The sequence below is a fragment of the Schistocerca gregaria genome, chromosome 6 (genome assembly GCF_023897955.1).
Source record: "Schistocerca gregaria isolate iqSchGreg1 chromosome 6, iqSchGreg1.2, whole genome shotgun sequence".
Taxonomy (NCBI): Eukaryota; Metazoa; Arthropoda; class Insecta; order Orthoptera; family Acrididae; genus Schistocerca; species Schistocerca gregaria.
In genome coordinates, this window is record NC_064925.1 from 138,972,486 (window position 1) to 138,987,058 (window position 14,573).

General features: G+C 40.3%; 1 protein-coding gene across 1 annotated transcript in view; it reads left to right on the forward strand.

Moving 5' to 3' along the window:
- The window catches only part of LOC126278771 (succinate dehydrogenase [ubiquinone] iron-sulfur subunit, mitochondrial-like), a 146,448-nt gene that overhangs the window by 65,783 nt on the left and 66,092 nt on the right, over window positions 1-14,573 (forward strand). Inside the window, exon 4 of the mRNA XM_049979047.1 lies at window positions 9,715-9,913. Within this exon, the coding sequence (XP_049835004.1) occupies window positions 9,715-9,913 (199 nt within the window). The remainder of the gene's footprint in view (window positions 1-9,714; window positions 9,914-14,573) is intronic.

The window sequence follows — 14,573 nt, forward strand, 5'->3', positions numbered from 1 at the left end:
TGTCCAGCTGTTTCGTGGCCACAGTTTGTCAGTTGCCATTCATGTGGATTGATAGTTTGTTGGTTCTCATGCACACATAGAATGCAGCACAGTGGTTACAGCTTAGTTTGTAGATCTCATGACTGGTTTTACAGATAGACCTGCCTCTGATGGGATAGGTGATGTTTGTGATTGGACTGGAGTACGTGATGTTTGGAGGACGTATGGGATAGATCTTGCATCTAGGTCTATTACAGGGAAATGAGCCATGAGGGAAGTGGTTGGAAGCAGGGGCTGTTTAGGAATGGATGAGGATATTGTTTAGGTTTGGTGGGTAGCTGAATACCACTGTGAGAGGAGTGGGAAGGTTAGTAGGTAGGACATTTCTCATTTCAGGACATGATGGGAAGTTGTTGAAACCATGGTGGAGAATGTAATTGAGTTGCTCCAGTCTTATGAGGGGAATGCTCCTCTGTCACAGATGGTGGGACTTTGGCAGGTGGTGGATGACTGGAAAGATAACACACTGGAGATCTGTTTTTGTACAAGATTAGGAGTGTAATTACAGTCAGTAAAGGCCTCAGTGAGACCCTCAGAATATTTTGAGAGAGATTGCCTGCCACTACAGATGCGATGGTCACAAGTGGCTAGGCTTTGTGGAAGGGACTTCTTGGTATGGAATGGGTGGCAACTGTTGAGGTGGAGGTATTGCTGGTGGTTGTTGGCATTGATACGGATGGAGGTACTTATGTAGCCATTTTTAAGGTGGAGGTCAACATTGATGAAGATGGCTTGTTGGGTTGAGAAGGACCAGATGAAGCGATGGTGAAGAAGGTGTTGAGGTTCTGGAGGAGTGTGGACAGGCCGTCCTCACCCTCGATCTGGATAACGAAGATGCCATCAGTGAATCTGAACCAGCTGAGGGGTTTGCGATTGTGGGTGCTTAGGAAGGATTCTTCTAGATGGCATACGATGGTGCCATGCAGGTACCCATAGCTGTAACCTGGATTTGATTGTAGGTAGCACCTTCAAAGGAGAAATAATTGTCGGTTGAGGATGGAGTTGGTTATGGTTACTAGGAAGGAGGTTGTTGGTTTGGAGTCCGTTGGGCACTGGCAAAGGTAGTGTTCAATAGTGATAAGGTCATGGCTGTTAGGGATTTTAGTATAAAGTGAGGTGCATCAGTAGTGATGAGCAGGGCACCACATGGTAAAGGAACGTGGAGGAAATGGTTGGTGTCTTTTATATAGGAGGGTAGGTGGCAGGTACTGAGCTGGAAGTGTTGGTCTAAGAGAGCAGAGATTCCCTCAGTGGGGGCACTGTAATGGGCCACAATTGAGCGCCCTGACTGGTTGGGTTTATGGACTTAAGAAGCATGTGGAAGGCAGGAGTGTGTGGAGTGGTAGGGGTGAGGAGAGAGATGAACTCCAGGGAGAGATTCTGGGAAGGACCTAAGGATTTGAGGAGCAACTAGAAATCCTGCTGGATTTGTGGAATGGGATCACCTGTGGAGTGGAGTCACTATGGCAGGATTTGTAGGTGGATGAATCTGACAACTGATAGAGTCCTTGTGCCAGGTAATCATTGCAGTTCAAAACAAGGTTGGTGGAGCCTTTGTCAGCAGGTAGGATTATAAGGTTGTGATCAGTTTTTAGGTGGTGTATTGCAGTTCTTTCTGTGGATATAAAGTTAATTTCCATGTTGAGAGATTTGGGGAATGATAGTGAGGCAAGGTTAGAGGTTAAGAAATTCTGTAAAGTTAACAGTGGGGGATTTGGGTGCAGTTGGGGTGGATCATGGTTGGATGGAGGAGTGAACTCAGTTGTCCACCCCTCCCCTGCCCTCCATCTGACCTCCTGACTGCACCTAGCTTCCCCACCCTCTCTCCACTTTGTCCTTGTACACTGCCACAAGCTGCACTTTACCATCCTCCACCCCTACCATGCTGTCACCCCCCCCCCCTCCCCGTCCAGCCTCCTCCGTACCCCCATTACCCGGTTGCCTCTCCCATCATGTGCTGCTGCTCGCAGTCTTGTGTCTTGCTTCAGCTGGCAGAGACTGTGGTCATGCCATTGTGGGTTGCATTTGTGTGTCTGTGTATGTCTGTTTTTGACAAAGGCCTTGTTGGCCAAAAGCTCACTTTCTGGCATTTCTTTTGTAGTGCCTATCTGTGACTCACCATCTCTGCTGTATGATGAGTAGCAACCATCCTTTTCATAATATTGTTATATTCCATCCTTGCTTTTCCGTTGTCTGAATGTACAGGTGGAGGGAGGGAAGAGCACTGTTTGGCAAAGTGTGCAGGTACTAGAAAGCAGCAGGCCAAGGCTGCCAGGTGCAGTGCCTGAAGGCTCTGGGAGAGAGGGTGGGGAGGGAGGGGAAGTGGAGAAGGAGAGGAACAAAGGGGGGAAAAGACTGGTGGGTGCACTGGCAGAGGGAGGTGCACAATGAGGTGAAGGGTTGTGAATTGGGAGGAGGTGATAGGACAGAGGTGGTGGAAACTGCTGGGTGGAGTGTGTGGGGATAACCTGCAATAACTTACTGCCCGAAGACCCTCCACCCAATAGTTTTCACCCCCTGTATCCTATCGCCTCTCTCAATCCCTATCCTCTAATCCTCGTTGTGTATGCTGCTCTCTGCCAATGCACCCATCGACCTTTGCTCTTCTCAGAGCATCTCTCCTTTTATGCTCCCAATTCCTCCCCCCCCCCCCCCCCCCCCCACTCTTTCCCTCTGCCACAGCCACAGCCTCCCAGTGCTGCTCCTGGCAGCCTTCCCCTGCTGCCTTCTAGTTCCTACACACTCCGCCAGACAGTGCTCTTCTCTCCTTCCATGCATGCTGTGCTATTCCTCCCTCTTCCCTGCCCCACTCTGGATTGGTGCTTTTGTTCAATGTGACTGTCACAGACTGGCCGGAGATAGCGGTCATATGTGCATGAGGTGTACCTGCTTGTGTGAATTTGTGTGTGTTTTCCTTTTTTTCTGTAGAAGTCTTTGGCCAAAAGCTCGGTGTGTCACAGTAGTTTTGTTGTACCTGTGTGCAACTCAGTGTGACATCTTTACAGTGAGTAGCAATCTATCTTTTTCACAATGTTGCTCCTCATGTGTCTTACTTATCCTATGTCTTTGTTTGCACTGTTTTATGTATTGCAGTGCCATCTTTTGTTTCAAATAAAAAACTCTTGGCAGCAGGAAAACTGCTGCATCAAAAGTAGTCCATTATTGTTCAGAAAGAGAGTGAAGATTTTGTGCCCTTTTACAACCAAAAAGGGTTATAAGAGTTAGCATATTGCCTTAAATCTTTGTAAAAGACTCAAGACAGCAGATTTATGATTGAGATCATTTTACTCCAGTAAGCAACGAAATTACTAATAGGAAGAATGAGGACTACTCTACAATTTTAAAATGCATTTGTAAGGTCGCTGGGATACATCGTAACTTTGCAGACGCACGTGCTAAGGAATTATTGAAAGACTGATGTGTAGTGAAACAAGTAATGCTACACTGGAGAAACAAAAAGAATTATTTTATTTATTTATTTGTTAAAAAAAGAGTTCAGTACACCTGTTTTCTGGCACAAGTAATGGCACGGTATGCATGCCTTTAGATTTGACCATTTAAACCAAACTTTGTCTCCACCAGTTGTCAGACTAATCCCCACGCAAACCCTGCCACAGTGACTCCACACCACAGGTGATCCCATTCCACAAATCCAGCAGGATTTCCAGTCATTCCTCAAATCCTTAGGTCCTTCCCAGAATCTCTCCTCGGAATCCATCTCTCTCCTCACCCCTACCACTCCACACGCTCCTACCTTCTACATGCTTCCTAAAGTCCATAAACCCAACCAGTCAGGGCACTCAATTGTGGCCCTTAATGTGCCCCCACTGAGAGAATCTCTGCTCTACAACCTACCCTCCTATATAAAAGATACTGACCATTTCCTCCACCGACTCTCCATAGTTCCTGTTCTTTTACCACATGGTGCCCTGCTCATCACGACTGATGTCACTTCCTTTTACACTAACATCCCTAATGCCCATGACCTTATCACTATTGAATACTACCTTTCCCAATGCCCGACGGATCCCAAAACAACAAACCATGAGATATTAAGATACTGTGGTTTGGACATACTGCTGTTGGATGTAAAGGTAAACCTTTATGTGATAGATATTTATCATCAGCAGATGTGGAGGGATCATTTTTAAAGTCGGGTCTATATTTTAATAACAAGAAAACTAGTAATTATACCAAATATTTTTTATTTTACCCTTTATACCTCAACCTTTTTTTCTACACATTTTTTAAAGTAATGTCTGTATTTCAGTAACAATTAAACTAGTAAAGATATTGCCAAATTTTTTTCTCTTCCACTTCTTAAATCATAATCTTTTTTCTATGCAGTTTCCTTCATTATTTAAAAATTATTGTAGTATTGTAGTAATTTGTTTATGACCACATCATGTACGCCATTCACCTGCTAGTACAGCCAATCTTCACCTACTGTTTTTGCCTCTTCCATCATTGTCAAACTATTAACCAGTGAATAATCCCATCAGGTAGCATAACAAGAGGTAATCTCTTGTTGCAACATCTTGGTTCTATAGGGGTTGGTCCATTTGCTCCCATCCAAATGATACGATACGATTAACTCTTGAGCTTGAGAGACAGAGTGACAGAATGAGGTCATGAATTGGCATGTAGAAAAAATAAAATAAAATAAAATAAAATAAAAATTAAAATAAAAAATAGCGGCCGAATTTATTGTTGTTCCTTGTGACATAAAGTTAATTAACAGAACACCAAATCTGCCCAAACAAAAGTTGCTATAATCTTGCATGTTGAAATGGTTTCTTTGGCTTTCACTTTATTCAAGAATTCACGTGCCAACATTCCACTGACTGGCATTTTGTTGATGGAGCCATGCAAGACACTCACTGTTCCCAGCTACAATGTTGTCTAGAAGTTCATTTTCCTCATTGAAAACTGGATCACAAATTTTAAAGCACTGGCCATTCTCCTGTTAAAATGCCTCACTGAGAGCAATGTGAGAACCTGACACCAACAAAATTTCCTTAACTTTATCTTTTGAGACATTCTGTGTAGCAGTCTCATGCACAGATGTAGGAATAGCAGTGGAAATTGTGAACAAGTTTTCAACAATTTCTGTATCAACTGTGTGTTCTAAATTGTCTCCAATTACAGCATGTCAACCTGATCACTGTTCAACATGAACATTGTCTCATTTATCTTAGAATGAGATTTCCCATTTACACACATTACTGTCACCCACTGCTTTAGGGCCATACACCTCTCATATCTGTTGTTGAATGTCTGCTGCAGACAAATTCCTTGCTGTTGAAAATCAAATTACAGGCCATATTTAACAGTTGGTGTTGTCCACTCAGTTGTCTTATATATTTTAACCTCAAGGTATAAAAAAGCACAAAAAACCCAGTGACTGCAAATAGAATCTGCTTGTTCACAAGCACACTGGGAGTAGACACACATACTATTTTCTACAGGTGTGCAAAATTTATACAGCTGGAGTTAGTTTGAAGTTATTTTAAAGAATACTCCCATACATCCACACTAAAGAATGATAATTACCTGAGGTTACAGTCACACTAGATGTGCCTCACACGGCGCCTAGGTACCTCGCTACTCAGCTGGCAAACCACTTTACTAAGCAGACAGCTGTGACTTTTTGAGACCAGCCACATTGAGCACTAGATGACTAAGCTAGTTGCTCGGTGTGTCTCTAGATGAACAGTCATGTTGGTTCTTCCTGGGTTGTCACCCAGTGGCTTCAAAGATTATACTAACTGATAAACACTTCTGCATATATAATTGCATTTTTTTCTCTACCATGTGTGTTGAAGCATTAATATCATAAATTTTCAAAAGAGAAAATTTGTGGAATCTAGCACATGATCTTCACAAAAATTAATGGTTCTAAAGATGTAGGAAGGTGTTGCAAAGGAAACTGGTAGCCTCAGTAAGTTTCAGTTTTATTTTTATTCATGAAAGCAACTACAAATTAATTAACAATTGCAATTCCACATCAGTAATCATAGTGGTTTACAGTATTTTTAATTTTTTAGTTAATTTAATTCTGAATACATTCCATGTCATGACCATCATGTTCAATAATGTTTTGAGACAGACAGTTAATTTCCCAGGGCACCAAACCACTCGCATGGAAATAACAATCCAGATATTCCTCATATGTATTGCACTGTTCTTGTATCTGTATCCAGAGTTTTCCACATGTTTTTCACATATTGAATTTATATTTACTCATCTTTATGCTACCATTAGACACTGCTCAGGAGATAAACTAGCTTTGTAATTAATATTTTCTTTTTGTAGTTTTTCTGTAGTAGCCATGAGAAAGATGTTAAATGATTTTGCAGTCAATCATAAATAACCAAAAACTTTGACTTGAAACTCCCAAAGTTGTTTGTACAACATGTTGAGTTCACCACATTCATTTCTCTCACAATTAGTACTATGCACCCAACATGATGAAAGTTGCCTCATTTCAAAGAAACATTTTCTGACAGAAGCGTTTTCTAATACAGCATTGGAAGAAACATTTTGACAGTGTGAGCTAGCACTTTGCCTATGGTGACTGGTGTTGCTGCTCCAGTGTGGCCACCAAGCATCCAAGTGCTTGGCACCAGGCGAGTAACAATGCGTCTAGGTACCAAGTGAGGCACATCGGTCTGGCCGTAGTTTGAGTTATAGTCTCATGTGGTATAGATAATGCCATTAACAAGAACTATAAATGATTCAATAGATAAAAAATCTACTCACCAAGTAGTGGCAAGAAAACATAAATATAAAAGCTTCTCCTGCCATTGCTTAGTGAGTAGACCTTTTATCTAAACAGTTACTTATATTTTCAAAGACATAAGTTTTGTTAACACATGAACAAGAACTGTATGACAGTACTCTCTCTACAAGATCTCTTGAATGTTATTTAAAAAAGTACATAGTTTGATTTAGGAAACTATAGTTCCTTCTAATTGTTTGATAAAAAAGATTTTGAATGTTATCATGCAGACAAATATTTCTTTCTTAGTTTACTGTTATGATCTTTTGAAAAACCTTTTTTCATATCTTGAAGCAATAATGAGTTATAAGAGTTGTCTACTTTGTGTGAGGCACTTTCTTTAGAAATAGATCTTCATGGTTCATGTGAAATGTTATTAAGAAATCATTGCTAGCCTTTAGTTGTAATATTCCTATGGACAGAATTTTTTTTGTTTATGTCATGTTGTATACTTCCCATACAATCAAAGGTGTCACTTTTATAAAATCTATAATTTTCTCTGCATAAAATAATGTGGAATCATTGGTATTGTTAACACCCACACAAAACAGCCATAGTCTCTCTCTCTCTCTCCATCTACATCTACATACATACTCCACAAGCCACCATTTGGCGTGTGGCGGAGGATACCTCGTACCACAACTAGCCTCTTCTCTCCCTGTTCCACTCTTGGGAGTGGAGAAAGAGGGAAAAATGACTGCCTATATGCCTCTGTACGAGCCCTAATCTCTCTTATCTTATCTTTGTGTTCTTTCCACAAAATGTAAGTTGGCGGCAGTAAAATTCTACTGCAGTCAGCCTCAAATGCTGGTTCTCTAAATTTCCTCAGTAGCGATTTTTAAATTTAAAAAAGAAAAAGAAGAAGAAGAAGAAGAAAAAAAAGCCTTCTTTCCTCTAGAGACTCCCACCCAAGTTCCTGAAGCATTTCCATAAAACTCGCGTGATGATCAAACCTACCAATAACAAATCTAACAGCCCGCCTCTGAATTGCTTCTATGTCCTTCCTTAATCAGACCTGATAGGGATCCCAAATTCTCGAGCAGTACTCAAGAATAGGTTGTATTAGTGTTTTATAAGTGGTTTCCTTTACAGATGAACCACATCTTCCAAAATTCTACCAATGAACCGAAGACGACTATCCGGCTTCCCCACAACTGCCATTACATGCTTGTCCCACTTCATATCACTCTGCAATGTTACGCCCAAATATTTAATCAATGTGACTGTGTCAAGCACTACACTACTAATGGAGTATTCAAACATTACAGGATTCTTTTTCGTATTCATCTGCATTAATTTACATTTATCTATATTTAGAGTTAGCTGTGTGTGTGTGTGTGTGTGTGTGTGTGTGTGTGTGTGTTTGTGTGTGTGTATGCATGTGTGCGCATATGTGCACATGCTCCTTTTGTGTAGAGATGTATGCTCGTGGTATTGTTTACTTTTTAAGATAATGATGAATATAGTAATTATACGGGATAAATGTTTTAATAGCTATGAAGAATATGTGTGGAAATATTTCAATCTCTGTTGGAATATGTGATTAAAACTCTTTTCAAACAACTCATTTTAAATCCTGTAATGTTATTTTAAAGCTGCTTTTAAGTAGTTTTACAAATTCTTTTGTTTGCACTTAACGTACTACTTTCATATCTACATTATATACAGGGTGGCAATTATTGAACTATATGAAAGGAACATAAGGGAGTCGTATGTATTCCGATCCAAAGAATATTGTGGCCAATTGAGCCCCATGTCAGTGGGCCATGGGTACCTCAGGGCCAGAATGCGGTCTCCAAAGTGCTCCTCAGGGCATCAAACACACTTCTGCTTTGATGGGGTCAACTGTCTTGCATGAACCACATCTTATCAAAATCAGGGTCACTTTGTATAATGGGGATAAAATCATCTCCCAAAACCTTCACGTACTGTTGGGTAGTCACAGTACCATCAAGGAATATCCCACCGATTATTCTGTGACTGGACATTGCACACCACACAGTCACCCATTGAGGATGACAGGACTTATCCATCGCAAATTGCAGATTCTCAGTCCCCAAATGTGCCAATTTTGCGTATTGATAAGTCCATCCAAATGAAAGTGGGCTTCTTTGCTAAACCAAACCATGTTCACATCAAAGTCCGGTTCGTCAATTCTGTGGATAATAGTGTTGGTGAAACACAATTGCTGTTCCATGGCCCTGTGGCTTAATGGCTGATGGGTTTGAATTTTGTGTGGGAAGAGATGCTGGTCTTCAACAACAATTTGTCTCAGTGTCTCCTGGGTGATTCCCACCTGTTGTGCTGGGTGATTCTCACCTGTTGTGCAGCTCATCTGATTGATTTCCTAGTGGTGGGTTGAAAGACAGCATACGTTTTCTCTCTGTTTTCAGGCATTTTCACAATTTTTGGATGACCGACATTGCTAATACTGTCATCACAAACACTACCCATTCTCTCAAAACTGTGAATCAATTTTTGATTGTTAGCACACTTGGACCAGTCATCTTCAGCTTGAACTTGGTTGTAAACTTCCTTTGAGTCGCAGCTTGGCTGTTATTGCTTCACAAGTGCTATATACTCAGGCACGCTGTATCGTTACATTTTCATGTGCAAATGACCGACAAAAACAAGGTGCATGTGCATGTGTGTGCTAATTCCCATCATGCACGCCAACTATGCAGTTTGAGCATCATAACACAAACCGTTCAGAAGTTATGATGATTTTATTTCATATAGTTCAATAGTGGTCACCCTGTAAATTGTTTTGTAGGAATGCTATGAAACAATATTAAATAGTTATAAAACAAAGCAGTTCACTGTGTTCTGTACTGTAAACAAATTTCTTTTATCACCTTGTATGCTTGCCCGTTTGTTACCTTTTTTGTTTTCAGTTTCATTGATCAGAACTTAAAAAAGCCGACCATAATATATCCTCTTCCACACATGTATGTCGTTAAAGATCTTGTGGTTGACATGAACCATTTCTTTAAACAATACGCTTACATAGAGCCATGGCTAATGAGGAAAGAAGATGAACACACATACTGTGGTATACCATATTTGCAGTCTCAACGAGATGCTAAAAAAATGGTATGCAACCATCCATCATTTTAAATTAATGATTTAAAAAAAAATCACTCCCATACCTAGTACTGACATAAATTTTAAATTTCCACAGAATATTTGTTTGGTTGCAGGCAGCAAAAGCAGCGCACATCATGAAAATGTGCAAAATATATCTTTTAATCCTTTCAGTAGAATGTGAATAACATTTATTTATTTACATATACCATAGATCCTTTTGTATGTGTGAGATGCTAGGATGTGGAACTAGTTTAAGAATATGTAAATGTAAAAATTACGTATAACGAGGGAAGTACAGTTAATTCATAAACCAGTTACAGGAAAAATAAAAACATAAAACTATAACAAAAACAGAAGCTAAGTGAAACAAATATATCATACAGGCACTAGGGCACATTGCACAACACTATGTATCAAACAATAAAAATATACATGTAAAAATGTGTATATGTCTGCTAAAATCTCATCTAATGAATACCCATAAAACGTTTTATCATGTAAATACATAGTTATTTTATTTTAAAATAATGTGGCGGTACTGCATAGACCTTTGATGTTGTTAGACAGTGCATTAAACATTTTAGTACTGGAATATATTACACCTTTGATTTTTCAAATCACAGTGGAGATCAACCATTCTTCTTGTGTGATTATCATGGTACATTAATTAGTTCCATAGAGCCCAGGGTTTGTCAACCATGAAGCTCATAATGAATAAGTTGGGAGTCATCATAAGTATCACAAGTTACTTAAAAAGATTATGAAATATAATTTTTCAGCGTAGGGAGCAAATAATAGGATGGAAAGTATCCAAAGTAAGTGGTCATTGTGACACTGATGTTTCCAGTATGTAAGGTTGTTCTAAAGGCAAAAGTAGCTGACAACAACTTTTTCATGATCTTGAGGACTTGATGTTCCTAGCTACCCATGCTACCCATGTGGAGACCTGAGATTTTGGTGGATTGCAATGAGAATCTCTGAACAAATGTGAGAAAAATTACCAACACGTCTACAAGTGAAACATGTGGCTGCCACAACCTTAGCTCATGGCAGTTCGTACCCTGCATGATCACAAGACTGACACCTTACTGATACTAGGTTATTAGGTCTACCATTACCCGTAAATAATAATAAGCCCACCGGCTTTGCAAATTTAACCTTAAACTTACGGCTTTGCAAATTTAACCTTAAACTTAACACAAGACTGACACCTTACTGGTACTAGTTTATTGGGTCTACCATTACCCGTAAATATTAATAAGTTCACCAGCTTTGCAAATTTAACCTTAAACTTAATTGATCTAGTAATCACAAACTAAATCTAATAACTCAGAACAGATACTGAATCAAACACAAACAAAATGGGACTTGTCATACAATGACACCCCACTGTGCCAAGCCAATACTACCGAGCTGGAGATATGCCATGTACCACTAGTTTTACACATTAGCAAAGTATCCAATCTTACTACCACACTGCAGTGTTTGGGTGTCAAGAGTTATCCAACAATCACTTCTCTAACATTGGGATGGATGAGAGAAATGGTGAGGGAGGGGGCAGATCGTAGATCCACGCCAGGGCGTTCATTTAAGCTGTGGTAAGATTGACAGGTGCTTATTCATGCAGGCTTGTATAACACTCCAAGTTGTCTCCGGGCCACAATATGTGCATGCAAGTACAGCCAATTAAAGAATGCGCTGAGGCCCTGATCACACTGGTGACATTCATTGCCCTGGATTTTGGGTGGCAACTGCCACAGAACCATGTGGGTCACTAGCAGGTGAAGAAGAGTGTGGCTCATCCAGGCCTCTGGAGCTATAGCAGTTAGTCACCCCCACACATGCTCATTGTTGTCCTCATGTCATGTGCTTTGATGTGATAGCTGACACTAGGTGCCCGGATGCCAAGCAGCAATGCCCCATTCACCCTCCAGTGGTAGACCAGGGCGGTGACCAATGATATGTAGGTGGACAGGAGGCCACAAGGATGCACCTTCCCCAGCCGGATTGTAGACAGCTTGCAGTCCATTGGCCAAAATCCCTCAGAGGGCAGTGCCTGGCTGGACACCAGCTGCCCCATCGGTGAAGTTTGTCCAAGGCCTGCAGTCACCACACCAAAGATATTGCATGCCTCATGCTAGAACTTGATAAATTAATCACTGTATAGGCAGTCAGCCAATCATCATCATCCAATAGTAAACATGGTATCCTTGAAACTCAAAAGCCCATTATTTTCTCCAGTTTAAGATGCAGATGGCACTATGACTGAATGCCTTGAGACCCTAAGCTCTTCTGGCTGGAATGGTCAGCAATACTGCTCAGTGGTGTACTCTATTAGCACATCACTGAGCTCACCCATACTGCCTGGCTGTGGTTGGAATTCAACTGTAACAATTTACAATTCACGTACCAAACTCTTCTGGGTTGCAGCACATCTCCCCTGTTGTGACAAATTTGTCCTGAATCTTTCAATACTAGTCTTCCCTTAAAATTACTCTTAACCAACAGAACCCTGTACCATGGATGGCAAAAACAAGATTTAGCCAATATTTGGCCCAAATGGGTTTCTACCTTATCCACTACTACATGGGGCTATTCTTAAAGTGCAGTTTCCAGGACCTTATTGCAATAGAATCCTTAATCTAATGCTTACACTACTTAAATGCAGTGGGTTTACTTCCACCAACTATTGCCTCAGCCCATGCTGGTTAACCACTCAATTGGCAACTGATGTGTCAATGGATCCATAGACTGTGCTTGTCTGTATTTATTACAGAAATACAATATGCAAGTACCTAGTAGAAACATGCCACCACTGGTAGCTGTAATGATTACTGATGTAATCTTCTGCTGACAGTGTCCTTGAGAATTTTGAACATTTTGTAACATCTGCTCCATAGAAACGTTTCCTTGCTGAGACTTGATAAATTTGTCTAATGCATAAGTTCAGGCTGAAGGCTGGTGTTAAGGTAAATTAAATTTTGGGTTGGTAATACCCTCAGAGACCCTTCTGTACAGTACGACATATTCCACATCAATGCCATAATAGTCATATCAGTGAAGGTAGCTGAAGATAGAAAGCTTTCTCGATGATCTCACATGCTGTGCTATTAATGATATCACCACTTCCTTACAACTCTAATTTCCTCAATCCCTTAAGTTTCCACTTTTCATAGCATGTTGTCAACACAGTTTCTGGTAAGAATACTGAGTACAGCCATTATATTCCTACCTTTTGGAAGTAAGAACATGTGGACAAGATTTCCTTTTTGCAAATCGTCTCATTTATTTTCCCCATAAAAGTATTGGCCTCACATGTGTACATATAACTCTGTACTGGTCTGTCTGGACACTCAACAGTACTCCCTTGGGTGCACTTCTCCAAATCTGCTAATGACATAACTCCATGAGCTTCCCTATTATCCGAAGTCAACAACACTTCCAGCTCCCTTATTTGTATCCTGTACCCATAGTGCAGGATGTCCCCACATTCTTGTCACATGATGAAAAAAATTGTCCCCTCCTATCTTCTGAAATGAGTAACTAATGACAACCAGAAATAAGAAACAACACCAAATAAATCTGACAATAACCTGCAACAATAAAGGAAAAATACACTTGTCAATGATGTGAAAACACTGAATCACACAACACAGTGTGAAACATATTTATAAACTCAAATAACATGAATAAATCAAACACCACCAAAATATTGCAAAGAACCTATATGTAGAACTAAAGCAAATTGGTGCTTTTTGTTTATTATTAAGAACCTAACTCGTTATGGCATAAGGCATGTCATGTAATTTGTGCTATCTAACCTTTAGAAGTTCCTTCTTCCTACCTGCTCCACCTTCACATACAGTGTTGGTCGCAGATAATTGTGGCACTGCATTCATCGTACCTTTCAGTGGTTCTGCATGACCAATGTGAACATTACACATTTTAATAGGAAACTGTAGCTTTACATTAACTGGTGACGTCATCTCTGTGACCTGATATGCTCCATGATATATGGTCAGGAACTTCTTTGTCTTTCCCTTCGGCATATAGGGATTAGTGACCAATACCCACTGCCCTATATGATACTGCAGTAGTTTTCCCATGTGCCTGTTTGGCTGTTCCTGTTATTCCAGAGCCTTGTGTTTGCCTTTTATCTGTTTCTCCATACTTCCCATATTCTGCTTGTAAACTTCTTTACTGATTTACAATCTTGTCCTAATTTAGGGTGTAAAATATCAAAGGGGGTGGCATCTTTATCCCGTACACCACATCAAATGGTGACATGCTTGTTCCTATATGAGTCTTCGAGTTGTACACACAAACCACATACTGAAGTTGATATCCCTGCCATTGTGTCTAGTGCTCATGCAGCTACTTAGCATATTTAAAGTAGTGTCATAGAAGGCTTCATCATTCCATTGCTCTGAGGGTGGAATATCTAGCTCATACCATTAGTTCTGAAATGAAGTTTGTACCCTGATCCGTGACTAAAGCACTCCAAACTTCAATACCTAACTGTTAACTAATGCTTCTGCCACAGTACTGGCCTGTTGCTATCATTACCAGAAACCATAAAAAATTGCCAATGATCAGAAGCACATACCTATTACATGCATGTATTTGTTGAATGGCTCGCAAAAGCCAAGGCCAAGTATTTGAAATT